The sequence below is a fragment of the Schizosaccharomyces japonicus genome, assembly GCF_000149845.2.
Source record: "Schizosaccharomyces japonicus yFS275 unplaced genomic scaffold supercont5.3, whole genome shotgun sequence".
In the NCBI taxonomy this organism is placed as follows: domain Eukaryota; kingdom Fungi; phylum Ascomycota; class Schizosaccharomycetes; order Schizosaccharomycetales; family Schizosaccharomycetaceae; genus Schizosaccharomyces; species Schizosaccharomyces japonicus.
Window position 1 is genome coordinate 1,500,442 of NW_011627862.1, and position 27,662 is coordinate 1,528,103.

Below are 27,662 nucleotides of genomic sequence, written 5' to 3' on the forward strand. Positions count from 1 at the left end.
CCGCACAATCTCGTCAATTGCAATTGAATCTTTAGTCTACGTTTATTCAGCTCTCTTAAACGAATAAGCTTGCACTAGAGCCCGATTTCTCTTCCGGCCTTATAGCCACTACCGAGTAATAAAATGCAAATGACCAACACCACCACGAATAAAAAACACGCATTGCTGTAAGACACTTGTTTTTCTGCAATTACGGCTCATTTTATGTTTCTTTAAAGACAATCTTCTTAGATGTCTCAAGGTTTGCAAAAAAAAACGAGTTTTTTTACTGACGTTTAGGCGTCTTCGAACACTTTGCTGGAAGACATAATCGTCATGGGAGATCAAGGTACTGAAACATGTAATAACACTCTCTAACACTAATAGATCTCAGGGATCCATTCAGAATGAACTCCTGACAGATTTTTGGCATGATTATCTGAAGAAAGATTCTTCGAGTGAGCTTGACCAAGAATTCCTCTCCTTTCCCAGCAGTGCTCTTGAGTCGTACACTTATACACCTCTTACAAATGGCTCTGGGGGAACGTTACCGTTAAGTCTGCGTTCTAATTACATGCAATCCCCAAGAATGAGAGACCAGACGAAGGCCGAACAACAATACTATAGTGCTGCCTGTTTAAGTCGAGAAGCACTAAACTCTAGACACTTACGTTTGTTTTTCGACAACCCTAAAAAACGACGCTCTCTATCAGATATAAGTTCCTTTCCTTTTCCTTCAAACAAACGTACCCATCGAAGTTCTCCTCAGCTACAAGCAATAATTACTACCCAACACAAAACATTCGATATATGGTCTGCGAACGATTACTTTTGTCTGTTGTTTGGACTTGCCGGGTCACAATTAAACAAGTTTAAAGTCTTTACCATTTTCCCGCCTTACTTTGCCGAAGAACTGGGCGCACAGTTCTCATCCTTTCCACCAGCAGAACCCGGAATAGAGGAAAGAGTCATCTATTGTGGTGACACATTTCCGGTCCAAACTGTAGACGGTTTGCGTCTTATGGCATTTTGGGTGAAGGAAAAGGGTGACCAGCTCATTTGGATTCTCGAAGCTGTCGAATGTACATATCATGACTTCACTGTTGCTGAAGACGGGCATGTCTACAGTATCACTTCCGGCAAAGAACTCGACATTTCCCTCCTTTCGTCTCGATTCCCAACAAGTTGGTCCGATCGAGTATTCACAACACACCATAACAAGTCGGAATCGGCTTTTCCTAGTGTTATATTTCCCATCGGTGAGAGTACTTACCGGTTCAACGTGTTTCAACATATGGCGGGATTGCTATTCTTGAATTCCCGGCTAATTATGTTTTCATTGAATGAAGCACTCATGGAGAACTTGTTGGGACTAGATGATTTGTACGGAAAACACATAAGTGTGATTATGCCAGAATTTGAAGCAGTGTTATCGCAGCTCTGTCAAGATGGAAACACACTGCTTCCTGGAAAGGTTATATCTGAAGTTCACTTTAGACATGCATATAATAACGCTATGCATGCTGGCTCTTCCGAATCTATGAATCCACATGTTTGTCATGCTGACGGTTCGTTGATTGAAGTTAATGTCAACATCGTGACTTTACCGTTCGTTTCTGCGGGCAGAGAGGACGTAATATATGGTGTTTGGCTGAGGTTCACTTCTGAACAATTAGCGTATAATGAACTGCTTCCTTATAGGGTATTGACTACTTTTGCTGAAGATGCTATTATTGAAGATGCAGCAGAAAACCAGCAGCCAGCTTCCATTCCTGATGAAGCTGAAGACTGGGAATCGCCCCCAACAACAATATCTGCATACCATACAATCAAAGAATTGGGTGTTGGTGCCTATGGCCGGGTACGCCTAGCTTCATATAAACGAAAACGGGACCATGAAATTATTGTCAAATGTATTATAAAGACTCGCATCCTCTTGGATGCTTGGATGCGTGACAGACAGCTGGGCACTGTCCCTATGGAAATCAGTGTTCTTAATTTCCTTATTGACCGGCCGCATCCGAACGTTGTGAAAATGATTTCATACTTTGAAGATGATGACAACTACTACCTGGTGATGGAGCCACACAGAAATGCAATCGAATTATTCGACTACATTGAAGTCCGAGAAAAAATTCCTGAAGAGGAGTGTAAAGCAATCTTTTATCAGATGGTGTTAGCCGTCGCTCATCTCCACTCCTATAATATTATTCACAGAGACATTAAAGACGAAAATATAGTCATAGATGATCGTGGGTGGGCCAAGCTTATTGATTTTGGAAGCTCTAGTGTTACTTGGAGAGGCCCCTTTGATACATTTCGAGGAACTGTTGGCTTTGCTGCACCAGAATTACTTCGAGGAGAGAAGTACCTGGGTAAAGAACAGGACATCTGGGCGCTAGGCGTTCTTCTGTATACAATACTGTATCGTGAAAATCCTTATTATAATGTAAGTTTGACTTTCATTGAGTCGCCGTGAATGAACTTTCGATTTTCCTAACAGGCATAGATTGAAGAGATTTTGGACGCGGAACTGCGCATACCTTATATAATTTCTGAAGAAAGTGCAGATCTTATAAGAAAGTTGCTTGATAGAAACGTTGAAGCCAGACTTACTATTGAGCAAACCTTGCAACATAAATGGTTTGACAACATTCGAGACCTTGACGAAAAACTTATCCCAGTTCCATTGACGCTCACATAGCCGCTAGCTTTTTTACGATGCATTAGCAGTAGTATCATCGTAATTAGATGTCACAATTTAGTTGAATATTTGTTCTATGAAATATTACGGTCGTTGAACATGTCTAAAACTTAGAAAAGAGTGATTGTTGAAGGCGAATTAAGAAAGAACCCAATTGTTTCAATTCATTAGGTTGAAAATCGTCAATGATTTGTTCAACATTGACGATTGCTTCACCCAATGTATCAAGCGCATCCCGTCGAGTCATCAATTGCTCAAGAGACTTTTTGTCAAGCTTTTTACGAGGGCTTGTAGGAACGGTGACAATCGGCTGCACAGCTGTTTTACGCTTTTTTGTTGGTTTGGGCGAATTAGTTACAGGGGGGGCCTTATCCGAACGTCTTTTTCTGGATGAAGACGTAGCAGAAGCAATCCATGCAACAGGAACATCATCGAGCCTTATTTCTTTCTCCTCAACTGTGGGCTCTACAGCCTCAGTGGAAGACTGGGAAGAGTTGATAGCTTCGTCATTATTAGGCACAGTGTCAGCATTGGTGTCAGTTTCAGGAGCAGACAATATATTGATTTTCTCTTCAACGTGCACCTTCTTTTTAGCATTTTGTCGCGATTTTTTTAACTTTGAGACACGAAGTACTTCAGCAAGTGAGTTTTCCTCGTCCTCCGTATCATCATCGGAATACTGCATATCTGTTTCATCAGTTTCAACGGAAGGTGCCTCTTTGTTGAGTTCGACAGGATTATCAGCCAATGGTTTTGCCTTTTCTTCGGTTGATGTTTGTTCCGTAGACTCATCAATAATTGCAGGGGCAGTATCTGGAAACTTAGTAGCATCAATAGATGACTTTCCGTGAAGATCTTTTATACCAGGTAATACAATTTCTGGAAGTATATCGAAGTGGTCTATTTGGGATGGGGGGATGACGATGTGTCCGGTTTGTGAAACCTTGATTAGCGTCTCCAATAGTTGGGTTGGATACTCATTGGCATCGAAACCGCCGAGTACTTCGTTCCAAAAATTAATTGCGATAGCTTGGTTGGCCTTGGATGTACTTGTTAAGCCATCAATGAGAAGTGGGAATAAATATTGTAGAATGAAATTGGGTGAATCTGAAAGTTCCCGAAGTCGATCGAAAACTGTAGCAGAAAGTTTCTCAATAATTTCCCTTTCCTTTGGCAAGTTACTAAAATCAATTTTAATCCAAGCTCCTAAGCTATCAAGCATAGTTAAAAGAAAGTCAGCTAAAACAACCCGAGGTACAAGCTGTAGAAAGCTGATTATTTCCTTAATAAAGCGCAACTGGAGATCAGGCTGTCCGGTTGAACGAAGATAAAGCAGTACCTTATCAATAAGAGACAATGTAATTTTGGGAAATTTACTAAAAATGTTAGCGGGTACTAAAAATGGGAAATTAAGTAAACCTACCATTCCGAAAGAACGCTTTCCCCATGTATAACTTCCATATGTTTTCCGGCTAGCGGCGCATATAGAGAAACTGGAAAGACAGAAAGCTTCATTAAAGTCATGGTAAACGAATAAACACGGTAGTTTTCAACGGACAATTTCTCAAACAGAACAGCAGAAAAAGGTTCAATGACAATATCAATAACACTAGCTTCACCCTCCAAAGAAGATACCATCTTCGCAAAGTGTTCAAGTAAAGTATTTACACTGTCCGAGTCACTAAGAGAACAGTTTTTGGCGCACCAACATAGGATTTGAAATAACAAATCCCATTCGTTTTTAAAATCATCATCAATGGAACCAGTTCCCCTGCTAGTCGATAACTTATCAAGAACAGAAGATAGCGAACGAATAGCGAGCGCAGTAACTTCATGAGAAACAAGCACCCTAGCTAGAGTCAAGTCATCACTTTCACCTAAAATGGAGGTACAATCGAATAAAGTTTGTAGTTTTGTCGTCAAACCCATTGCTGAATTTGCTAAGTACTCATACACGGCAGAGAATGCAGTATGCACAGTAGTAAACATACTACCATTAGCTAGAGGCAAAAGCGTCTTTAACCAATATACAAATGGACTTGTGAGCGTAACATCCGAATTTGCATCTGATCCTTTAGACGCAAGAGGCTTTAGTTCTTCGGATTCCTCATAATATGCCTTTTCGATGCAAAGCTTCACACCAAAAGCCTCTAATACACCTTTTACAAGCTCTGCGTACCGGGGGATCCGTTCAACCAGCGTTTCAAACTCCTTTAATGGATTTTTGTGTAGGAAACGGAACAGGGCATTACTAATGCAACACATGGTCAAAATGGTTTCATCCGAGGTTTTAATTTCCTTCAAGCCCGCACTAGCCAAACATTTAATGTAGGTATTCCATAAACGATGACTTTGTTGGTACGGAATTCCACCAATTAGATAATGTTTTCTTGGAGTGGAACGTAAAGCGCGTTGCGGCTTTGCTACGTATAAAACAGCCTCAACAGGTTTAACTGTAAGATCACAATTCGTACGAACCCATTTTGAACTTATTTTAGGTAGCTCGTCAGACTGTACCAAATCTCGACTCAGCAACCGATCCTCTCGCCAAAAAATGGTCGAAGATGTGTCGAAGAGAGCAAGTAGGATATTAACTGATTCCGCCATTGAATAGTCATTTTTTAGGGCGGTATTTTCAATAAGATTTTGAATAACCATATTCCACAATAGATCCATGATACTGTTTGTAATACCCGGACGTAATGTGGCATACAGCAATGCAATTAAAGCATTCATTGCAGCATGCTTTACGGTAGATGAATTCCGGGTTTTGAGAACCATTGCAATTGGTTGGCACAAAAGAGCAAATCTCTTGGAGGCTTGAGCAACACTGTCGAAACTGGAAAACTCATGAATGAGGCGGATCCAGGCAGTTTGTGCTGCGCATTTTGTTAAAGGATTAGTTGAGTTAAAGCACACTTGAATTACTTTCAGCCAAGTGTTAAAATGCTCCCAGGATGATATGCGAGAACCTCCTAAAATAGTGATAATTGCAGCCCAAGCATGTGAGACAAAAACACCATCATCTTCTTCTGTGGCTATCGTCTGAAACCGTTCGTATACGAGCTGAACAAATAATTTTTCGTTCACGGCTTCCCGCAAGCATGCTAAAACAGCTCGTGCAACAAGTTTGTCTCTATACAACACATGACCCGTTTCCAATGACCACAATAAGGCTTTTTCACGAATCGCCTTATTAGCATCAATAAGACAGCTCATCAAACATGGAGCCCAATCCATAGCCCTGTGAGACAAGTTCTGTGGACACTGAGAAAGCATTTTTATCAATACGGAGATTTGCTCTTGCCCGACCAAAATGGATGGAAAGGAAACACCTAAACAGGATGTGATAATTCTATCACACAACGCTGCAGTAATGACTGTATTGCAGCGTTGGCATGCAAGTAAGTGTAGGTGTTGAACGGCCGCAGGCTTTGTCAGTTGTTTAGACTCTAAAGCAACAACCGAATGCTCTATAAAAAATTTGGCATCATCGAGTTTAATATTCTGAGAAATGCTTGGGTGCCACAAAAGCGTACTTAGTAAGCGATTAGCTTGAGTCATAAGTTGGAAATCATGTACGCCTGTATTCGACACTGAGGAAATATCGCGTTTCAACGCTTCACAGAAACGATCGAGAACTCGAAGAAAAGGATCATTTTCTGGATGAACAGTGTAGCTTTTTATGAATGGAGTAACAGCAGAGTATGTTTCAACCCGTCGCCGTCGGTCGCTGTCCTCAAGAGCGACCAACCATTGAGAAAACAGACTACTGAGGTCCTTAATGGAAGATTTGTTGGTTACGGGAGGAAATGCATCTGAAGGATTGTTTTCAGAATGCAAAGTTGAGCTTTTTAAAATGCTTTTTTTAGGGATTCCATGTTTTGGCAAGAATCCACCTGGTGAATTATCTAGTAAAAATTAGTTTTCCATATTAAAATACAAGATGAATTCGACAATTCGTTACAAACCAGGATGAGGACTGAAGACAACCCGTTTTTTTTCCGTAGAGAGCGCAGAGTGTGTCGGTTTTTCTGCAGGTGTTCTTGGTTGTTCAATAACAGATGCAGCACTCCCTTTCAAATTAGTATACTGGGTCATCACATGAGATGGGAAGGTCAAACGACAAGGAGATTGAGGTTCCGCTAGTCAATTCCAGGCGCCCAACCGAGTACTTCTTTTGTGGTTGGTAGAAGCGATGTTTGTAGCTGGTGGTGACCAAGTCGAAAGGAGTTGTCTCTATACAAAAAGGCTTTGTAAAGGATTACGAATAAAACCAGTGGAAGGAAAAGAAACTGTATTGTATTAAGGGTCTGAGTCCGTTCTTTTCTTCTTACTGGCGTTTGTAGTTTCTTGGTTCAGGGTACTTAGTCATGATATACCATTAAAGTTAGTGTGCTTAATATGGACCCGTAGGAAGGACGCATTAGAGTCTGTATAGGGCAGTAATGGTCAGCAATAAAGAGAATCCGGTAGTATGGGAATAAGAAAGGAGAGAAGGGGCGGCTTAAACATAATCAATTTTGCCGCAGCTGTAACATTCTGGCGATACGATTGACCATTCGTATAGATATGAAACCGCCTGTAATTGTGTATGTTACTACATCTTAAAACTGCTCGCTCCCTGGTAATTGAGAGTTGGACTGGAATTATACTCTGTGAACTGAGACAGGCTAAGTTCAAGACATCATCGAATCCTATACGAAGCAAGTTTAACTCATTAATACTCAAATTTCAGTTTACCGAGTTTCTCATTTCTAGTATGCTATTGCTTTACATATGCATTTGCAATTTCTTGAATACTGCACTTTTATATCTGATAACTCTAGTTGTTTTAAACTTTCACGTGGTTGATAATTTTAGCGATGCAACCTTATTCATGCCAAAACACTGTGAAACGTCAAGTGCAGTACTATTGAGCTTTATTTGCTGATTATTGCGTTTTCTAAGCTTGAAATCATTGTTTGTACTTTGCAAGAGCATAGCACTTTCATGCAGGAATGTCAGGTCTTCTTAAACCTTGGCTTGAAAGTCAATTGTTTAAGAAACTCAACGATGCGAATTACATCCCATTGAAATGCGGTCAAAGCCTGCCGCTTCAAATTTTTAAAGTACGTATACTGAGCTGTTATAATGGAGCTTATATTGACGTCGCTTGCAGTTTCTAAGATTTGAGATGCCAATTGTTGCACTTTTATCAGACACGGATTACTATATCGAGGCTGTCTTTACGGAAGAGAGCATAGCCGCGTACAGAAAGTATTATCTATATACGCTTGTATTCCTATCGAGGCTTTTACTGACACTTTTAGGAATTCAGAAAAAAGGTTAACCTCGTTACGAGGGGGAATTATATGTTTGCGACGTTATTTTGTATACCTTTCAGATGTAAACCAAGTTATCTCTATTAGGATTGTCGTCAACGACTTCAATTACCTTGGTTGTGAAGCTGGTGCTCTTTATGGTGACCCAAAACGGATTTATGCATCAAATAAACTATGTCAATTGCTTCAATCTCCCTACCTTCAAGCTCTTATTGCGCAAGCCCAGCCTTCTGTCATAGTCTCTAATTCCTCCATTAATTCTGGTACGATAACGGTAGTGGTTTAATTTGCAAGAGGATGCTAACAGACATTGTCAGATTTACTTCTTACTCAGAGCTCGAAAAAGAGCTCGGCTGAGCAATCATCGGTATGTTTGTACGGTAAGTTTTTACTAATATCTTGGAAACTAGAATGCTTCCCTTAAAATATCCTCTTCTTCTCTTAACAGTCAACCCGCTTTTTTATGGAAAACAATGACAAATCTCAAACTTGAGGATTGCCTTGTTCCAAAAGAACAACAATGTCTATTACGAAAAAAAAAATGTAAGTAAATTTTTCACATGTGTTTTTTTTTATTGGTTGCAAGTGCCGCCATACTAATGAATGTAGCATGGTATCCCAGCATTTGTGATGATCTTTCCAGCGAGGAAACCGATAGTGAGCCTCCAGCAGTCGAAGACGAGGATGTTCCCGTAATTAAGCACGAGCCAGATGTCTCGGCAGCTGATTTCTCTTGGTCCTCTTCTCCCGACACTCCCGCTAAAGACCAAGTCAAAGCATTAAGGAGCGTTAACGCAGACATCCTGAACGAAGCCTTGCGAAAACAGCCTCAAAGTCCGGTTTCTTACGCTGGCTCGCATGCGTCCGAATCACCAACTCAGTTTCCTGCTACTACTTTCTCTCAGCACGTCTCTAATAGGTTGGTGCCCATTGCAGCCTCCACACAGCTGAGTGCACCTCAACCCGTGCAATCACAAAGTGACCTTCCCCCCATCCTGCCTCCATCCACAATCCCCGTTCCATTTGTTCCCACGTGTGAACAGACTATTCCTGACTCTATTATTAAAAACCCAACTCACCTTCAAATTGCCCCTCCGGCTCGTACGGAGGCGGTATCTTTTCACAATGAATCAGTAATTTCGGAAACGCCTTCTAAGAAACACATAATGTCCGCACCAACGTATGTTGTGCCTAAGGCTCCGAGTCGTTCCTCTTCTATTACCTTCCTTCGGAAGGCACTACCTTCGTTCGATATAGACACACAGGTTCAGCATGCGCTTCACGAAGTTTATCGCGACTACTGTACAGGAGCGTGTAATAAGAAGCAGCTCTCCAGTATTTCAAATTGCAAAACCCTAGTCAAAACAAAACAGCAACTAATGGATATCTGTGAAGGTGAGTTTCATGATCTGCATAAGAATTGGCTACGAATAAAAAAGTATCGTGAAAGGATGCTTGCGAAGGTCTAGCACCATTATCCAAATCAGTGCTTCCTAAGAGGCCTTTCTCAGTTGACAGTCGATTTTTTTGAAATTAACTCTAATAATGTAATTTACAATTAATTTATTCATTTAAGCAAAGCGTAAAAAAACCGAACAATTAGATAGATGCAGTGTGAGGCCGACGGTTAGGGTGGGGTAATTATAAATGTTACTCCTTCGAATTAGCAGGCACAGGCGCCATTGGTTTGTGTAGCATTTCTAGCTTGTGAAAGGTTCACTCCACGGGGAGAAGCGTTCTTTGCTTGAGTCAATTGTTCCTGCAAAGGAAGTTTATTCGCTAAAAGGGAGGTTAGACCGGTTCTGGAAAGGCATAATTAAAAACATACCAATTGCAGTAAACAGTTCAGTGACATTCTCTGCTGTTTTAGCCGAGGTCTCAAAGAACAGGAGGCCCATCTCATTGGCATATGATTCGGCATCCTTCAGAAAAATCGTTAGTAATCACTAATTCAAGCAATAGTTGAGCATACAGATTTCTCCACAGCACGGCGTTCTTGTGCAAGATCGAGTTTGTTTCCTGCCAAAGCAATAACAATTCCCTCAGGTGCTTGACGTTGAAGTTCTTTAATCCAAGACTTTGCCTTCTCTAAGGAAGCCTAATAACGGTTAGAATATGTTTCCATTGTAAAAACAGACGACGTAAAAGCCGCTATAAAACAAAACACATACAGCCTGAGTAATATCATAAACGACAATAGCGCAGTTTGCGTTTCTGTCTAATGGAGAGTTAGCACTAAAGATCATATATAGTTTAGGAAACAGCATACAATACATAGGAGCCAAAGACTTATAACGTTCTTGACCAGCAGTATCCCTACAGTAAGTTAGCATTCTGAAAAAGAGTAGTAAATTCAGCAACACAATATTCGCCATACCAAATCTCATATTTAACGGCTAATTCATCATTGATGGGCAATGTCTGAGTAAGAAAAGCAGCTTTGTTGATGTCAGCACCACATATACAAGGAAATACAATATATATCTGCCTATTTACCTCCAATTGTGCTTTCACGAAAATCTAATAAACATTAGCGTCAATTCATCCTTTAAAGTCCAACTTACCATCGAACTGATCTTTGACAAAACGCAAGACAAGACTACTCTGTAAAATTTAGTTAGCATTTACTCGTACATCGACAGCTCCAGTGAGACAAACCTTTCCAACAGCTGAATCGCCCCAGCAGAACCAGTTTTTGGTTGATTGTGGGTGACAGGTTTGTGTAGCCGACATAACTCTTTGAAGAATTGATTTATAAAGAATTCAAATATTATCAAAGTTTACGTTCTTACAATCCAATGTTATGTAGTTGGTGAATGGTACGACGGAAACACTGAACTCAGTTTATTACTCGACGCAATGCGTCACCACCATTTGCCTGCATAGAAGCTAAAACGTGTTTAAACTAAGAGAAACTATATAAATTCGTATACGTTACGTGTGCTTAAAGACAGTATATGCTGACCGTGAAAGTTCTGTTCTAATTTGTCTTTTGCTTATCGTTTTTGAGACTTCAGAAAAGTTAGAGCTTTAACTCTTGACCACTAAGCTTAAATATACGGTAGGTTTCAACGAGTTTCAACTGAATTGTATTATTTTCATTTTTTAATTGTGTACTTTTAAGCAAATCACCAAAGAAAGACGTTTTTCTTGGTGAGGGCATATTTGACTATTGATTTTTTTTGTGTTAAAACCCTCTATGCGACATTCGTCGACAGTATTTTGAGCAACTAAACAATTATTCACTCTTTGATACCGTGTACAACTTCATCATGTCCAATGAATCGTCTGAGGCGGAGGACTACATGACAATGACATTTGAAGATACCCCATCTTCACTTCTTCCCCAAGAAGAACGCCACGGAGAAACAGAAATTGGGAAAGAGGGAGAACGAAAAATCCCGCTGTGCTAGAGGAAGAGCATCTTCATCAAGGACTTTCTCAGAACTTATTTACGCGAAATAGCAAAAGCAAGGCAATTAAAATGATGCAGTCAATGGGTTTCAAGTACGTTGTATGAGATTCAAAAAAAGAATGCTAACAGCTAATGTGTTATAGAGCAGAGGAAGGTTTGGGAAAACACGATAGTCAGCCAATGTTGGAACCATTAACTCTAGAAAGAAAAAATGATAAATCAGGATTGGGACATGTCAATGAAAGAAAACGTTTATTAGAGGAACTGCTGGTTGAAGAACAGCAACAATCTAAAAAGCAGGTTGTTGAGATTGAAACATTTGAAAAGCATCAGCGGCAGGTGTATTCGGAGAAACAAACTGCAAAATATCTTCGAGGTGCTCTTTCCGTACTGGAACGACTTGAGGAAGACAAATTGGAGGCCCAAGGGAAGCCGCTAAACGAAACGGATTGTCATCCTTTTCTAAAAACTATGATAGAAACTCGCAAAGCAGCGGAGGAAGAACGAAGAAAGCGAATTCGTCGTATGAACGGTTTACAATCGAACAGCGACAGCGATGACGAGTTATCCTCTCAATCTCCACAGTACCTAAGTGAAGATGTTCCTACTTCGGACGATGAGACGCCAGACACTTCTGTGTCCAAATCGCCGCGAACAGAATTCGATACAGCCGAGGTAAGCTATCTCACTACAACACTTAAACTAACACACAGGATTCTATGAAACTCAACATGTTATTAAATGAGCTACGGACTAAATATCTCTACTGCTTTTGGTGTGGCAGCAAGTACACAGACAAATCCGACTTGGAAATGAATTGCCCTGGATTGGATGAGGAATCGCATTAAAACGGCCAGTTAATATCGGTTCACAGCTTCAGCGACAATTGTAAAACACCGTTTATGGCGTTGATATCTAAGTCTCATTCTTGCGGCAGCGCCGCCCATACCCAGCCCCAAGACTACACCACTTCAGCAATTACAAGGTACGTTTACGGTTTTGTGAGATAGAATAAACTACGGTTCAGTCTCAAGACGTTCCTGATGCTTGTCGCGTTTTGTAAAGGCTGGTTTTTCCTTCTGTGAACTCAAGGTCTGTTGAGTGTTTGTCAGAAATTCAGGAATGACACCAATGGAAGCAGAACGTAAGTTTTTACTTCCTAAAACCTCGCGAGATGGAGAAGAAACATTTCCTCCGCAAATCAAGTCTAGTTCGCATTTCACACAATCTTGTGAACTTGATGATCTGGACACGCTGAGTATCTCGAGTCGGACGTCTTCTCATAGAGACGAATATGGACTTTCGGGCACAGGAACACTGACGGAGTTATCCATTACTCAAGAGAGTGACACTGCGGCTTCCTTGTCTACCATTGTCAACGGTGATATTCCATGCAGCGGTGACACAACGGCTTCTGGTGAGCATTTACCTAATACAAGCGATATTATTCTTCCTGCTGAGAAAATAGCTTATGCCGGTATATGCAGACTCGTGCTGTCATCAATGGTGGATCGATTGGCATATTTGCATCGACTTCCATGGTACAAAGGCGAATGCAAAAATGCGCTAGAGAGTTTTATCCTCTGGTCCGAATCGTTGATTGAACAGATATTCGAGCACCTGGAGCTGAGTGCCGAAGAACAGAAGATGATAAACTCTTTACAGAGGCACGGTATCAGACCTTCTGACCTGGCGCCACAACTTACCCAATGTCGTCAAATTGGAACGCTACATTCTCTCACTGAGAATGGTTCTGATTTATTCACCAACACTTCCATCACAGATGATTCAAGTGAAATTAATGTTCGGTGGACAGTCATTTTTGATTTGTTCGTCTTATTGTTATCCAAATTTAACTATGACTCTCGTTCTAATGCTTTCCTAAACAAAATTGGATCGTATCTTGGGGCATCGGTGATAGAAGTCACTAAGTTTCAGAACAAGGTCATAAACATATTCAGAGTTTATCATAAGGAAACGCCAACTGATACGGTTGCTCCTCCTACTGCCTTGACAGCTGTAATGAAGACACGTTCTGCTTCAAATCGGAAGCAGCGTTATGTGATGATGGGGTTGGCGACCCTTGGCGGAGGTCTTATAATTGGACTTTCTTCTGGACTGCTTGCGCCAATTATTTCAGCTGGAATCAGTGCTGCTTTTTCAACGGTTGGTTTGACTAGCGTGGCTGCATCGAGCTTTTTCACGACTGGAGCCAGTGCCGCCATGGTCACGACTGGCGGCGTAATAGCCGGTGGTCATCTTGGATGCAGTGGAATGATGCATAGAAAAGCAGACGTAAAAACCTTTGAGTTTAAACCTTTGTATGATAACAAACGTTCATCACTACTTTTGACTATTTCCGGATGGATGTCAAATGCCGATGAAGATGTTCGTCTCGGTTTTTCTACTTTGAGTGACATGACTGATGTTTACTCCCTTTATTGGGAGCCGGAGATGCTACAATCTGCGGGACAAACAATTAACCTGCTTGCAACGGAAGTTCTGTCCAATTCTCTTCAACAACTTCTCGGCGCAACAATGTTTGTTTCCCTCATTGGTGCACTCCAATGGCCCCTCATTCTGACGAAATTAGGCTATCTCATCGACAATCCTTGGAATAATTCTCTTGACAGAGCAAGAATATGTGGCTATATACTTGCTGATATGTTGACAATTCGTTTCTTAGGGCGCAGACCAGTGTCACTTATTGGGTTTTCATTGGGTGCCCGCGTTGTGTATTATTGCCTTAAAGAACTAGAACGGAGAAAGGAATTTGGCGTTGTGGAGAACGTTTTCATTTTTGGAACGCCTGTCATTTATAATCAAAGTTCTTGGGTCAAAGCAATGTCAGTTGTTTCGGGCCGTTTCGTTAACGGTTACAAAAAGAATGATTGGATTTTGGGTTACTTGTTTCGAGCCACTTCAGGAGGAGTTGGTACTGTTGTTGGACTTCGCAATATTGATGATATTCCGGGAATGGAGAACATGGATGTTACGGATTTGGTCGATGGTCACCTTGGGTATAAAAAGGCGATGCCTATGTTATTAGCGGAACTCGGTTTTGAGTTAACAAGCGATAATGAACACGGCATTATGGACCCAGAAGTGGATGCTGATCTGGAACAACAGCGTGAACGACAACGAGAGCTTCTTCGTGACATTGAAATTGTCAAATGTCAAAACAAGCAACGGGAACTTGCCAAGGAAGCCGTTAAGCACGATCCCACAAAGAAAAATATATTCTTTAACCCCAATAAGATTCGGAAGTTTCTTGAAAAGAATCGTGAGAAGAACCTTAAAAAGAACAAATGACAAAATCAACATCATTTGTTTTCACACATTTTTGTATTATTTATTGCGCCATACATCATTTTCATTCAAATATAATAATATTACCTACTTCGTTACTCATCATTTACTTAGAGCAATAACATTCTGTACATTCTTCTTCGCAGATAAAATAAAGTGTAAGATATGTAGTCTAGGGTTCTTGTTTGTTGATCTCCCAGATGTCTTTTATGGCTGAGAAGAATTGGACATGAAGTTTTGCGTACTTGCGCATAACATCTACCATTTCTGCCTGACGAACAGCATTAAAAAACTGTGCCTCCTCGTTGACACGCTTGTCAAACAACATACTGACCTCAGTAGCTTCTTGGATGGCTTGCTCGACGGTATTAATCTCAGTATCCACTTGCTCCATTTGTTTACGAAGGCTTTCCTCGTGATTGATACCGCGCAAGTCGTTAACTGTTTTCATAAAGTTAAGCCCGCTAGGCTTATCGTTGAGAAGCTTCTCTTTTTCTTTGTTGAGTTTCACAAGAAAGTCTTCCAGAGCCTCCACATCTAACTGCTTTTGGTCTCGGCGTTTGAGTAAATCTCTGTAAGCCAAAGTGTATGCCTCTATATCCTTCAAAGCGTCCAAAAGGGAATGAGAATTGTCAGCTAAGCCAGCAAATTCTGTTCTTGTTCCACGTAAAGCTAGCTGCATTTCGTCCAATGAGACATCTGAAATACCATTCATTGCCATCAGTTTACCAAATTGATCAGATAATTCGTGGTAATTCTGCTCCAGAACACGTTCCAACTTCGATAAACGTTGCAAAATTGACTCCATATTTACGATGCCCGAGGTGATTTGCTGAATGTGCTCCTTTTGCTGAGCATACTCCTCCTTCTGCTCCCGCAATTTCGTGAATGCGTTCAGAAATGCGTCTGATAAATCTTCCAGTTTAGAGGTAGCATTAAGTTTTGGTTGAATAGTCAACTTTACGTAGTTATTCCAGTTAGAGTTAGACAGGAACGCAATGAAATGGGGAGAGCTGTGCAAGACGGGGTGAGAAGAACACCGTTGAAGGTATCGGTTCAGTAAACTTGCTCTTCTGCTGATAAACTCATCAGAAAATCTTCCACCCTTAATATACTCTGAAGTAAATGGTTAGTGCTGTGTCCGGACTTAAACAAAACCATCAGACTCACCAAGACGTTGTTTTCCAGGTAAAGGGGGGACGATGCAATCCTGATACATTCGAGAAATAATTTCATGAAGCTTAGTGAAGTCTGAAAAGCGTCTGCGAATTTTGATTTCTGATTTCGGGAATGAAGGCAATGTAGACTAAGACATTAGCAAGGGACATGGATCGTGATTTCCAAGAAAGCATACTCTTGTAACAATTAAATATGACACGTAACAGTCTCTCGTCCCCTGCAGTTCTTTACGGGGCTCGGACAAGCTGCAAACCAAGGTTGGTAAGTTCGATTCGTAATTTTCAGCCATTGTAATATAATTCGCCGTTGGTAAACTCCAAGAGCTTATTTACTGAGATATTTGAGGCTGCTGTCACTAAGAAACGGCCTAAGGGTGCGGAATATTTTGCACTTTCGGGTCGTCGGTATAGGTGGTAAGGGACAGTAAGAAGGCGGTCGAGCCTTTGGACCCTCGCCTCGCCTTACAAGAGATGCTAATAACCGCTTTTTCTATGCAAAACAATGTACAGTGAGTGTGATATACTGCTGCAAATCGTAAACTTTTGTTAATGGTTTATGCTTCGTTGTACTCTTCCAGGAAGATATGACATTGCATGAATAGAATTGGTTGGTATACACTATAGTTGAACGGACTTATCAAAGTACTCTAACGGTGTTACTTACAAATGGTAATTGCATGAGCAGATTTGGTTCTTTGTGTCTCTTTACCAGGAGTAGTATACATTTAAAGGAGTTTGTCAGTAGACTTTAAAAGCAACAAGTAGTTAGATCATATTTTTAGAGACTACGATCGTACTCGTACTAGTTTGAAGTAATTGAATAATGGTCACATGCTAGAAAAGACGGTCGGTGCCGTTTATGGTTGGATTCAAAATATCGGTATGTCTTACAAGACTATGGTTTCAATTAACATTTTGTTGATAAGAGAACGTGGTTTCTGAGTCTGAATCCGTAATAGACCAAACAGTTTTACGGGCAGCAAACTATGCAAGCAATAAATTAATTGTTATGAATATTTAATGTCTAAGCAATTCCATTCCCCTAATAATTATACCACACATGAGCATTATACAACTCTAAATGACACTTTCAAACTTCATAAAACTCGTAGAGGAAAGTATTTTATATGAATTGGATGAAGTAATATATAGAAAGTCTCCAAAAATACTGTACTATCAATAGAAGGAGGGAACCATTCACAACGGCTTACTATAAGTGACACGACTGTACATGGTTACATCCATAAATAGTTTCTCGGCGCACAGAGATATCCACAGATACGATTCAGTTTTTTTAGAACAACAGCCTCAAAAATAACTCAGTTTTCACTAGGATATAGCGAGAGTGCGTTCTATCTGGAACTTTTCTTGATATTATCAGAATGGATGAATATATCAATTCACATTGGACTTAGCTCTGATCCTCCGCCATTAAGATGACTACGAAACGTTTATTGTGCATTCAGGTTAGTTTTTTGCCATTCCAACTATTAACGTTGATCAAATAGTCTTCTGTCTGCCACGGATATGTTGGAAGTCGCTCAGCTACGTTTCCTTTGCAGTTGTTAGGTTGGGATGTCGATGTTATTCCAACCGTCGAACTTTCAACTCATGCAGGTATACGAAGTGCAGTTTCAGTTACAGGGAAGGAGAACTTGTGCTAAACAAAGAAACAATTAGGCTATCCGGTTGTTTATGGCAGAAAAGTTGAGCCCGATCAAATAGCCGACTTGTACACAGGAATTGCGAAAGCAAATCCTAGTGGATTTGATTGCTTGTTAACTGGATATGCTCGTGGAAAACTGGGTGTACAAGTCATTTTTGATACTGCAAAACAGGTGAAACAATCTAAACCTGACACATTTTGGGGTACTTTTTTTTTTGCATTAGCAGATTACAAATTAAGCACTGTAACTAACGCGACGGTTAGTCCTTGATCCGGTGATGGGAGACAATGGAAAACTTTATGTCGAGCAGGATGTGATCCCAATTTACAAGGAGATGCTTCCGTATGCAGACCTTATCACTCCGAACGCATTTGAAGCAGAGTATGTTTTGGTGAAGATTTTCTCGTTGTTAACTTGTCTAACGGAAACTAATGTAGGATTTTGGCCGATGTCAAAATCACATCCCTTGATTCCGCCGCTCAATGTGCCAAGACTCTGCATCGACTCTATAAAATGAAGTTTGTCGTCATCACTTCGTTCACAACCAGTGATTCCGAAAAGGAGGGAAGCTTGTACACACTGTGTTCTTACTCCGAAAACGATCAGCATTTCGAGGCATATTCCTTTAAAGTCCCCATCATCAAGGGTCTCTTTCGAGGCACGGGTGACTTACTAACTGCCTTGCTTGCATCCTACATGGGTGATCCTAAGAGGGAAAATCACGAAGGCTTATTTTTGGCTACAAGCACTGCCAAGGCTCTGTCTTCTGTTCACGCTGTCATTCGGTACACAGCTGAAAGAATGAAGGCCTTGGGATTGAAGGGTGTTCATCCATCTGAGACAGAGCTTTGCTTAATACAATGCCAAAATGAACTTAAAAATCCGCCTCACACCTTTAAGCCGATTCCTTATCATCTTGAGTAGGAAGTAACTTAATACATTTTTCTTGGTTTTTCTTAATAAACAGTTAATTTTTCATTATGTTTATAAAATTAGTAATTGCATTTCTGCCATTCATTGCATACTCCTCGGAAAAGGAACGTTATGAATCATTAATAAAAGTAGTATTGCATTCCGTATATAGTCATCAACGTTTATGAAGAGTATTGTTCATGCTCGTCATGACGCCTTTGTCAACAATTTATGTTACAAAATTTAGAAAAACAAAAAAATCGATTAACATATACATTGTTAAGAGAATGAGAGGTTATGAAGCCATATAAGTATTCCTCAATGCCTCCTTTTGCTTAGTTTAGGTTTAGGACTTGAGTCGCGTACATGCCCGCCGGAACCTTTCCTTCACCAACCACGAAATATTCAATATGCTGAATTTGGATTACAATAACATTTTCCTTTATGAACTATTGACGGAGCGCTTGTCGAGGTACTTCATTTATTAGGAATTGAACGCTAACAATAGTCCTACGCCCGTTGGCATCGATCAAGTCGTTACGGATTTTGACGGGGTCCTATTCCATGTTTCGACGCCAGAGACAAAGACGAAGATTGTCGTCAGTTTGTTTATGAAGTGTTTTGCTGAATTGGAGCAGTACGGCAGTGGCGAGCTGTTAAATGCTACTTACGGATCCTATGTTCAAACACCCGCTGAGTCTGGTTACAATTTCAGTATCCTTATTGACCTCGAGAACCTCCCCGAGTCCATTGAAGAGCGTCAAAAGTTGGCATTTGACGTTTCCATGCTGAAGCGTAATGCTCTTGCTGCACCTTTTCATCGTGCTTTCGCTAAGCAGGAAGAACTTGCTGCAGCTGTCGCTCAAACGCCTGACAACGCACAATTGATTGATGCCGAATCTAGAAAGAATAACATTATGGCTATCCACTACCGTGCGGAGGAGACCATTGTTATTTTGCCTGAACACGATCGGGTTACTATCGTCTTTTCCACCAAATTCCGTGAGGAGACCGACCGTGTGTTTGGAAAGGTCTTCTTGCAAGAGTTTGTTGATGCTCGTCGCCGTCCTGCCATTCAAACTGCACCCCAAGTGTTGTTCTCTTACAAGGAACCTCCTTTGGAAGTCCGTGATGTTCCCGACATTAGCAAAGGCGAAGACGACATCGGATACGTTACGTTCGTGCTTTTCCAACGCCATTTTACTCCTCAAGTGCGTGAAGCCTGCATTTCTCACATTCAAGTATTCCGCAATACTCTTCACTACCACATCAAAGCCTCCAAGTCTTACATGCATCAACGCATGCGCAAGCGTGTTGCCGACTTCCAAAAGGTGTTGAACCGTGCCAAGCCCGATGTTGAGACGGAGAAGAAGACAGCTTCTGGTCGTTCGTTTGTTCGCGTCTAGAATCATTTTTGTCTTTCCATGTTATGTCCGTTATTCCTACGTCCACTGCCCTACACTCTAAGTTCGGCACCAACTACTCATTCCTTCAGGCAATTCGTGCACTGTGCATGCCATCATCGTATCTAAACACGCGCTTATTCTACACTTTTTTGTCACACACCAATTCGGCACACACATTAGCTGTCGTATGAAGACTTGTCCAAATGTCATTGCTCTATGCGTCTCGGAACGTCAATCTTCGTTTATGATCATATGCGTTATGGTCGGCCGACTTCCTTTTGCGGCGTCGGTTGCTCGATGAAGTGTTTTCGTCTCCATCCTCGTCAGTGTACAATCGTGAAAACATCTGCGTGCCCTTGACACCTGCTGTGCTAGAGGACAACGAAAATAGTCTGTCAGACTCGTGAAATTCATTTCTTCGTCTCAAGTTGTTGGATGTTGTGGACTTGAGCAACCCATCAAAACCATGAACGATATTTCCCGTTCTCGCAGTGCTCTCGAGATACGTTCCCTCGAGCTTGTAGATGGAATCTTCTATGCCCAATAACGACGATTCCAATTCTATTTTTTTTTCCATCAGTTCGTGCAGCTCTTTTTTACATTTTTCGTAATAACTTAACGAATTTTCGGGTTCCTATTACAGTCGGATATTAGCGTAACGATTCTTGGTGAATGTAACGATGAATCAATCCAATTTTCTATTTCAAAATAAAACTCTCATTACTAAAGCTTCACGTACTTTTATTTTTGATTCCGAAGTTTCAGAGGTCATACCGTATTCTTCAAGAGCTTCTTAAGAAACAGAACTCTTTTCGTATACCCTCCCTCTCTTCCTGTTTGAAGGACCGCCTCCGGCCTTGGCTTTGTTTTTCCACCCGCTTTTTGGTGTAGTGTTTTTAGAGTTATCACGACGTAAATTTAGAGTGTGTTATCTGATCTATGACATAATGCTCCACCCGTAGCAGGACCAGGCCGAAGCTTTCTTAGGCCAGTGTAAACGAGGTAACGAGTTGTCTAACGCGTTTTCTGCTACTTAACATAGTTTGCCTTTTTCTTATTTATATTGCTTGACAGAAACAATACAGCATCCGAGTTACGTGGTCCGCTATTCTTGATCATTTGTAATTACCTTTTTGTTGCACTGTCGCGTTGAATGACAAGTGGAAAACGCGTTGCAGGTTTTTTGTGGATTTCTCTACGGAATTCTGCGATATCGTACTTCTCTAACTAATGGGAAAAGTCGGCTATAAGCATTTATTAAGCTTGCGACCAAAGTCTAAGGAAGATCAGCAAAATGCTATCTCAACATTGCGACGGGACGTTATGCTGGAGCAGGTAGAAGCAGAAACAGACGGTACATCCACTACCAGAGCATACATTTGGAGCATATTTCTTCATTCAAGACCCAAAAGTAGTGAGGAGTATATACGATACGTGCGTCAAGGTCCTTCACCGCTTGCTGAGAAAATTCGCAACGATGTTTCACGTACACTCGTCACCGATACCTTTTTCCATACACGTGTTTCCCAGTCTTCCCTTTCCCGCGTTTTGAATGTGTATGTTTGGAAGAAGGGAACTACGTATGTCCAAGGAATGAATGTACTTGCCGCACCCTTCTTGTACGTGTGTAAAAGTGAAAGCCAATCATACTACATGTTCGAAAAGCTTCTCCAACACGAATGCCCTCTCTACGTGGTGCCGAATTTGGATGGTGTTCACCGAGGATTGAAGGTACGAGTATTATCGGCAGCGACCAGTTCCAGCTAATTAGCCTTGAATTTTAGCTCTTGGACAAGTGTCTAGAACTTTTGGACACCAAACTCTACGCTTATCTCATCAGTAAAGGCCTTCCTGCCAAACTCTATGCATTCCCATGTACGCTACTGATACCGCCAGCGCACTCTTCTCATTGATACTAATACGTTTACAGCAATTCTTACGCTGAGCGCATGTACTGCTCCACTGTCAGAGGTTTTGAAACTTTGGGACTTCCTTTTTGCTTACGGCGTCCATTTAAATGTTCTTTGTGTTATCGCTCAGCTACTGGTCATTCGCGACGAACTTATTAGTCATCCAAAGTACGATGTACCGGTTGAATTCCTGCTAACCTCTTGCTTCTAGACCCATGAAGCTCCTGCGGAAATTTCCGCCGCTGAATGCCAAGGACGTGATTCGTCTTACTGTTCTTCTTATTACCAAAATTCCCAGAGACCTCTTCGACTTGCTAGTACGTCATTGCTGGGACCCCGATGTTGGTGTCGTCATCGATCGCTTATGAAAACCTTATTATTCCTTAATAAAAAACAGTCACACTACCACAAATGGATCAGTGGGGACGAGGTGAACCTGCGCGTTTCCTATCACTTTTCTCGGTACTTTGAACTTAACGAAAATTAAACAAGATGGGTCGTATGCACAGCAAAGGCAAGGGTATCGCTTCCTCCGCTCTCCCTTATGTTCGTCAGCCCCCTTCCTGGTGCAAGGCTGATGCCGAGGCTGTTGTTGAGCAAATCATCAAGTTCTCGAAGAAGGGCATGTCCCCTTCCCAGATTGGTGTCACCCTCCGTGATTCTCACGGTGTTCCCCAAGTCCGTTTCATTACTGGTACGTGGAAACTAAAGCTCTAGGAGCATTACATCTGTTTTTTTTCATTTGCTAACTGAAGCAGGTCAGAAGATCATGCGTATCCTCAAGGCCAACGGTATGCTCCCGCGGCTTGTGTATTGAGTTACACAAACATATGCCTCTGTTTGGTTCTGTGTGCTGACAGAGAGATAGGTCTCGCCCCCGAAATTCCCGAGGACCTTTACAACCTTATTAAGAAGGTACGTGTTTACTGCGTGTTGTGATGATGCGTACTAACCTCTTGCAGGCTGTTTCGGTCCGCAAGCACTTGGAGCGCAATCGTAAGGACAAGGACTCCAAGTTCCGCTTGATTCTCATTGAGTCTCGTATTCATCGTCTTGCTCGTTACTACAAGAAGGCTGGAGCTCTTCCTCCCACCTGGAAGTACGAGTCTGCCACTGCTTCTGCTTTGGTTGCTTAAGCGGCGTGTTAGATAGTGAGAGTACTCGTTGTATATCGTACAGCGTAGGGCTGTACGAAAGTGGAAATTCGGGTTTCCACTGTAGTACAACAAACAAAATTTACCAAAACATGATAATGACCCAGTAGCCACCTGTGAGTGTCCTGACGACTTGGTTTGTTTTTATGGGCTTGTGTGCGCCGTTTATTCAGTTGTCTTTTACTGTTCGCGTATAAGTAGTTTGCGACTTAAGCTTTCTATTCTGATTGGCTCGCTTGCAATAGCCTCTGTTGGGGTTTGGAGTGGTGCCGATCCCCCGCCGGTTTATTTCCCACGTGACTACTCGTGCGGAAGTCAAATCCGTCTCGGACGTATGCAGAGCCTCACCGCTTCAATAGTCATTCCATACTAGGTGCATAAGCAATTCCTTAGCATAAGCGGGGTTTGCCCTTGATGAAATACTAACTTACATTTTTGGCATCGACTCTTCTTGGCTCTTATGCGAATAAATTCATTTTTTTTGTGATTGCATGTTAGCGATGCACCGGTACGTCTCCTCGTGTCCTTTGTACCGAATCCTCGTTTTTGTTTTTTTATTCTGTTGTAGATGTGTTGCATCCACGTCCAGCAACTTATCGTCTGCATTGGTTGGTGATTTTATTGCATACGAATGGATTACAGACAATTCGTCCTTCACGCCCAGCACACATCGACGATTGCTGAAACAATCATCGGACGGATCTTTTTTGACATACAATTTTGGTAAAAACGGCGAGTATTTTGACTGTGGGTTGTCGTTGAACAACTCTGACTTTGTAATTCCCTTTTATGGAATTTTAAATGGCGTTAAAGCTTCGTATTCCTTTTACGTGCGTTCAAATGCTACAACACTACTTAAGCTTGATGACACTAATGACTCGGCCGTCTCCTTTTTCTGTGACGAAACGCACCAGTCCATTTATGCCGTGGATTACAGTGTCAAAAATGCAGTCTCAAACATTTACGAATGGAAAGGACTCCCCTCGAATAGTTCTTACTCTTTTGTCGCAACTGTAAACGGCGAAGTCACCTCCCTGCGTTCCTGGCAGAACGGTTACATAGTTGTCGGCGGCAATTTCACTCGTTTATCACCATACACAAAATCGAATCCGGAACAGCTGGTTGAAACGACACTCACCTCCGCAACTGCGTATACAAGCTCTTCCTACTGGCATAATATCTCTGCGCTTTCCTGTGACTTAACCGAACCTTCCTACCGCTGGATTTTGTCAAACACATCCTCAGCTTCCATGCGGGCATCTTTCACCTACCCATTCACTCCTTCTCGTTTGCGCATCTTTTTCTCTTCTTCTGGTCTCAATCGTCCTACCACACTTCAACTTACCGCTAGTAGTGGTACCTCACCCGTAACCTTGTCATACTTGGATGACTCCTCGAATGCCTGGAAGAACTGCTCTATCGCATGCCCTGTCAATCAAACCTCGACGGCATGGTATCAGGACTTTTATCTGGCGCAGTCTGTGTCTTCAGCCGCCTTCACGGCTTCCTTCTCAAACAATGCTACCTCTATGATTGAAATTGGAGGCATGACGTTCTTTCAGGAGGATATTATCGTTTATGCCGACAATGATCTGAATGACGACAATTGTGATTCCGATGCTGTTACATCTTATACGGCAATCGATGGTGACTGGACTTCCGTCAACTCGTCTACTTATCCATACTATGTCACCAGCAGTTCGGATTCCAACAGCACCGTTTCTTTTTTCCCGAACATTACGTATTCCGTAAACACATCGGTGAGCTATTACGTCCCTTCATGCCTTAATGATGGATCTTGCAAGAATCGCTCACGGGTCGCTGTTGACGTGTACTATGCCAGTGGTCAGCAACCTGTCCATAGCGTCATTTCACTCGAGACAAAGTCTGATGGATATGTCCCTGTCTACACTGGTTATATGCAAGGAATGAGCACTGGCTTCAAACCTTGGGTTGCCGTCACAGCTTTAGATCCCGACAGAATGGTGACAACTATGGCTATGAAGTTTGAGCTTCACGATTGGGTGGGCACGCCGGGTGGTCTGGCATTTTTGCAATCCGGTTCTTCACACGGCATTTACACACTGTCTGATGTTTCCTCGCAAAACATTACTCAAGGTGCAAGCATAACCGATCTTTCAACATGTATCGGTTGCAGTGACGAACTATTGTTCCTTGCTGGCCGCTTTAACTCGAAGGATCATTCTATTCTCGCTCTGCATCCTAATCTTAGTCTTGACTCTATCTCCAACGGAGGTTTGAATGCAGCAGTTCATACGGCATACTCCGCAAACAACGTCTTGTACGTTGGCGGTGAATTTACATCGTCGTCGGATGGCAAAGTTTCCTTGAAGTATGCCGCTAGCTATAACCTGCAAAACTCCTCTTGGCAGTCTTTGGGTCAAGGTGCAAATGGGGCAGTTACAAGCATTCAGCCATTGACTCTCGCAGTGAATGGACAAGAAGAAATGCTTTTGGCTTTTTCTGGTAATTTCACAAATGTGGTTAACGCAGATGGGGTCAATATTTTGGCGAATGGGTTTGCTGTTTGGAACTCTTCATCAAACGTTTGGCTTCGTCCTGCAGATTTGGGCTACTACTTTTCTGGCGACATTCATAATCTTAACACTCTCGGCGACGAACAGTTGTTAGTTGGATCGCTCACCGAATTTATGCCCAACGTATCTTATGGACTTATTGGCACTTCAAAAAACGTTCAGTCAAAGTCTTTAGTGGGCGATTTCCAGAAATCGCTCTCGCCCGGCTCACAATTGTTGTCCGCTGCATATCCTTTCAGCGGAGGATCACCACTTGTTATTGCAGGACATTTTGCAACAGACACTAACATATCTAATATTGCCTTTTTGATTGGTGAGAAAAATCTAACCATGACAACTTCCATTGGCATTGACAAAGCAAGCAACATTTCAGACGTGTGTTCGCTAAACTATACTCTTTTTATATTTGGCAACATTGTTAATAGCACTACACAGACGCAAAGGGGCATGGCACTTTACGATTTAATTGAGGGCTCTTTTGATTATTCCTCTTTGATCAGCACGTTGTCAGGGGATGTGAATACTCATTTAGCGTTCAATGATACAACTTCTATGCTTATTGCTGGAAACGTCACTGAGAGCACTAGCCAATGTCGTGATATTTGCGTTCTCAATTTGACCAGTTCTTCGTGGGAAAGCCTGGATAACCCGTTTACGAAATCGAATATAACGAGCTTGGTTTGGTTGGAGCAGGATAAAGTAGTTCTAGCAGGGGGAACATTCACTTTGAATGGTTCGACCTCGCATCTTCAAGTCTATAACTTTACGAGTCATGTATGGTCAACGCCTTCACTCGCAGAAAGTTTGCGAGGACCCCCAACTCATATTGCTACAATAACAGCGGCTCAAAACGATACTTCGAACAACGCATTTATTGCATATGGTCTGGGTCAACAGAATGCCTCACGCTATTTCGTATCGTATAGTGAAAACTCTACCACTGATATATCTTCTAACTTATTACTTAATGCCTCTGTCGTCGAAAAGCTGATGTACCTGAAGGCTGATTACATCCTGCCTAAATTCTCCGACGAGAAACTTCTTCTTGCTCTTGGAAATCTCACATTTAGTGATGGTTCCGTTTCCTCCTTGGCTTACTACCGCAATCAAAAATGGTACTCCCTTTTGCGTACCGTGGACAAATACGGGACTCCAGGCTCCTTACGTCGGATTGCCATACCAGACACAAGTGTCCTGGCTATTCAAGTACAGACCAAGACACCCACCCTTGTAAAGTACATGAATAAGCAGTATATTATTATGGTGTCACTGGCTTCAAGCATGGGCACTATGTTTCTAATTATATGGTCTGGAATCATTCTGGACAAGTTAAAGGATCTAATCTTCAAACAAGAAGGCTCCAAAGTCGAAGAAAAGAAGGCTCTCTAAACGGCGGAGGCTTGCTCTTTTACCCAAACTATTTAAGATACCCTCATTCATCTTCATACTCTTTCATAATTTGTAAGATAATATAAGCATTCATTGCATCAAGACAAAGAAATCATTTTATTCATGCAGCGTTACAGAGGTAAGGATTGTCCATAAGAGAGCTAGTGTAGCAGAACATAACAGGTTCAGCTCCTCAACTTTAGCTTTGTCAAACTTTCTGAAGTTTCCTTTATCCAAGGAAATTAACGACAAAAAAGTGGAACACAAGACTAGAGATACAGTACTCCAAGAAAGCTCTGTGAAATAGTTAGCAACATTAAAACAAAGGACTGTCGTTGTGCTCAGGCTGACAAACCCGGCTACGAACCTTTTCGACGAAAATGCAGACTTGGCAAGCTTGGGATCCGAGGACTCAATCAATTGCGAACGAAAACTCACAGTGAGAACGAATTGACCAACGGCAGCGATGAAACCAGAGAGAAAAGAATTGAATGGGTATGTACCGACTAAGACAACATATCCAAATTGGACAACGCCGATGAAGACGAGGAACACCAAAAACACGTCCAACAGCTTAATAAAAGGATCTGTCTTCTTCGCATACACGTTGAACAAGGTAGACAAGGCTCCTTGGAAGCTCGTACTTTTCTCCATGGTGAACTCTCTAAATATGGTGGAGGGGAAGGACAGAAATCCGTCTGCCAAAAGCCTTCCAGAAAGTGCAGGTTTTTGAACCAGGAGAATCCTCGTGTTTTTT

The 27,662-nt window shown here is 41.8% G+C and overlaps 14 protein-coding genes across 14 annotated transcripts; 9 read left to right on the plus strand and 5 right to left on the minus strand.

Annotated features, from left to right (window-relative positions):
• Positions 1–34: 34 nt before the first annotated feature.
• Positions 35–2,836, plus strand: SJAG_01376 (CAMK/CAMKL/PASK protein kinase Ppk6). The gene is made up of 4 exons (XM_002172590.2): positions 35–241; positions 280–328; positions 367–2,428; positions 2,489–2,836. The coding sequence occupies exons 1-4, from the start codon at positions 232–234 to the stop codon at positions 2,681–2,683; spliced, it is 2,316 nt and encodes a 771-aa protein (XP_002172626.1). The 5' UTR covers positions 35–231; the 3' UTR covers positions 2,684–2,836.
• Positions 796–6,945, minus strand: SJAG_01377 (telomere length regulator protein Rif1). The gene is made up of 3 exons (XM_002172591.2): positions 6,655–6,945; positions 4,107–6,594; positions 796–4,059 (listed from the first exon to the last, which is right to left on the minus strand). The coding sequence occupies exons 1-3, from the start codon at positions 6,782–6,784 to the stop codon at positions 2,787–2,789; spliced, it is 3,891 nt and encodes a 1,296-aa protein (XP_002172627.1). The 5' UTR covers positions 6,785–6,945; the 3' UTR covers positions 796–2,786.
• A 598-nt stretch (positions 6,946–7,543) lies between these two features.
• On the plus strand, positions 7,544–9,600 carry SJAG_01378 (hypothetical protein). Its single transcript, XM_002172592.2, has 6 exons — positions 7,544–7,794; positions 7,845–7,942; positions 7,996–8,270; positions 8,325–8,374; positions 8,418–8,550; positions 8,617–9,600. Exons 1-6 carry the CDS (start codon positions 7,684–7,686, stop codon positions 9,474–9,476), a joined length of 1,527 nt encoding a protein of 508 aa, XP_002172628.1. The 5' UTR covers positions 7,544–7,683; the 3' UTR covers positions 9,477–9,600.
• Positions 9,566–10,823, minus strand: SJAG_01379 (GTPase Ypt5). Its single transcript, XM_002172593.2, has 9 exons — positions 10,666–10,823; positions 10,572–10,611; positions 10,504–10,527; positions 10,385–10,445; positions 10,277–10,323; positions 10,179–10,225; positions 9,980–10,105; positions 9,836–9,929; positions 9,566–9,786 (listed from the first exon to the last, which is right to left on the minus strand). The coding sequence occupies exons 1-9, from the start codon at positions 10,738–10,740 to the stop codon at positions 9,671–9,673; spliced, it is 630 nt and encodes a 209-aa protein (XP_002172629.2). The 5' UTR covers positions 10,741–10,823; the 3' UTR covers positions 9,566–9,670.
• Positions 10,824–11,337: 514 nt separating this feature from the next.
• Positions 11,338–12,462, plus strand: SJAG_01380 (RNA-binding protein). The gene is made up of 3 exons (XM_002172594.2): positions 11,338–11,514; positions 11,566–12,097; positions 12,136–12,462. The coding sequence occupies exons 1-3, from the start codon at positions 11,492–11,494 to the stop codon at positions 12,268–12,270; spliced, it is 690 nt and encodes a 229-aa protein (XP_002172630.1). The 5' UTR covers positions 11,338–11,491; the 3' UTR covers positions 12,271–12,462.
• Positions 12,396–14,878, plus strand: SJAG_01381 (DUF726 family protein). The gene has a single exon (XM_002172595.2). The coding sequence runs from the start codon at positions 12,545–12,547 to the stop codon at positions 14,732–14,734; it is 2,190 nt and encodes a 729-aa protein (XP_002172631.1). The 5' UTR covers positions 12,396–12,544; the 3' UTR covers positions 14,735–14,878.
• Positions 14,778–16,356, minus strand: SJAG_01382 (autophagy associated protein Atg24). The gene is made up of 3 exons (XM_002172596.2): positions 16,086–16,356; positions 15,902–16,037; positions 14,778–15,847 (listed from the first exon to the last, which is right to left on the minus strand). The coding sequence occupies exons 1-3, from the start codon at positions 16,197–16,199 to the stop codon at positions 14,904–14,906; spliced, it is 1,194 nt and encodes a 397-aa protein (XP_002172632.1). The 5' UTR covers positions 16,200–16,356; the 3' UTR covers positions 14,778–14,903.
• Positions 16,357–16,982: 626 nt separating this feature from the next.
• On the plus strand, positions 16,983–18,638 carry SJAG_01383 (pyridoxine-pyridoxal-pyridoxamine kinase). Its single transcript, XM_002172597.2, has 5 exons — positions 16,983–17,375; positions 17,418–17,526; positions 17,590–17,778; positions 17,840–17,957; positions 18,014–18,638. Exons 1-5 carry the CDS (start codon positions 17,346–17,348, stop codon positions 18,498–18,500), a joined length of 933 nt encoding a protein of 310 aa, XP_002172633.1. The 5' UTR covers positions 16,983–17,345; the 3' UTR covers positions 18,501–18,638.
• On the plus strand, positions 18,604–20,632 carry SJAG_01384 (ARP2/3 actin-organizing complex subunit Arc34). Its single transcript, XM_002172598.2, has 2 exons — positions 18,604–18,960; positions 18,997–20,632. Exons 1-2 carry the CDS (start codon positions 18,899–18,901, stop codon positions 19,892–19,894), a joined length of 960 nt encoding a protein of 319 aa, XP_002172634.1. The 5' UTR covers positions 18,604–18,898; the 3' UTR covers positions 19,895–20,632.
• SJAG_01385 (NuA4 histone acetyltransferase complex subunit) lies at positions 20,023–20,780 on the minus strand. The gene is made up of 2 exons (XM_002172599.2): positions 20,634–20,780; positions 20,023–20,528 (listed from the first exon to the last, which is right to left on the minus strand). The coding sequence occupies exons 1-2, from the start codon at positions 20,664–20,666 to the stop codon at positions 20,109–20,111; spliced, it is 453 nt and encodes a 150-aa protein (XP_002172635.1). The 5' UTR covers positions 20,667–20,780; the 3' UTR covers positions 20,023–20,108.
• A 344-nt stretch (positions 20,781–21,124) lies between these two features.
• Positions 21,125–22,172, plus strand: SJAG_01386 (two-component GAP Cdc16; the record flags this gene model as incomplete). The annotated part of the gene is made up of 4 exons (XM_002172600.1): positions 21,125–21,625; positions 21,679–21,769; positions 21,825–21,972; positions 22,016–22,172. 4 exons carry the CDS (start codon positions 21,125–21,127, stop codon positions 22,170–22,172), a joined length of 897 nt encoding a protein of 298 aa, XP_002172636.1.
• A 93-nt stretch (positions 22,173–22,265) lies between these two features.
• SJAG_01387 (40S ribosomal protein S13) lies at positions 22,266–23,153 on the plus strand. Its single transcript, XM_002172601.2, has 4 exons — positions 22,266–22,498; positions 22,563–22,595; positions 22,673–22,719; positions 22,767–23,153. Exons 1-4 carry the CDS (start codon positions 22,297–22,299, stop codon positions 22,938–22,940), a joined length of 456 nt encoding a protein of 151 aa, XP_002172637.1. The 5' UTR covers positions 22,266–22,296; the 3' UTR covers positions 22,941–23,153.
• A 142-nt stretch (positions 23,154–23,295) lies between these two features.
• On the plus strand, positions 23,296–27,082 carry SJAG_01388 (cell polarity factor Rax2). The gene has a single exon (XM_002172602.2). It carries the CDS (start codon positions 23,450–23,452, stop codon positions 26,903–26,905), a length of 3,456 nt encoding a protein of 1,151 aa, XP_002172638.2. The 5' UTR covers positions 23,296–23,449; the 3' UTR covers positions 26,906–27,082.
• On the minus strand, positions 26,792–27,649 carry SJAG_01389 (oligosaccharyltransferase epsilon subunit). Its single transcript, XM_002172603.2, has 2 exons — positions 27,273–27,649; positions 26,792–27,201 (listed from the first exon to the last, which is right to left on the minus strand). Exons 1-2 carry the CDS (start codon positions 27,557–27,559, stop codon positions 27,135–27,137), a joined length of 354 nt encoding a protein of 117 aa, XP_002172639.1. The 5' UTR covers positions 27,560–27,649; the 3' UTR covers positions 26,792–27,134.
• Between the last annotated feature and the right edge of the window lie 13 nt (positions 27,650–27,662).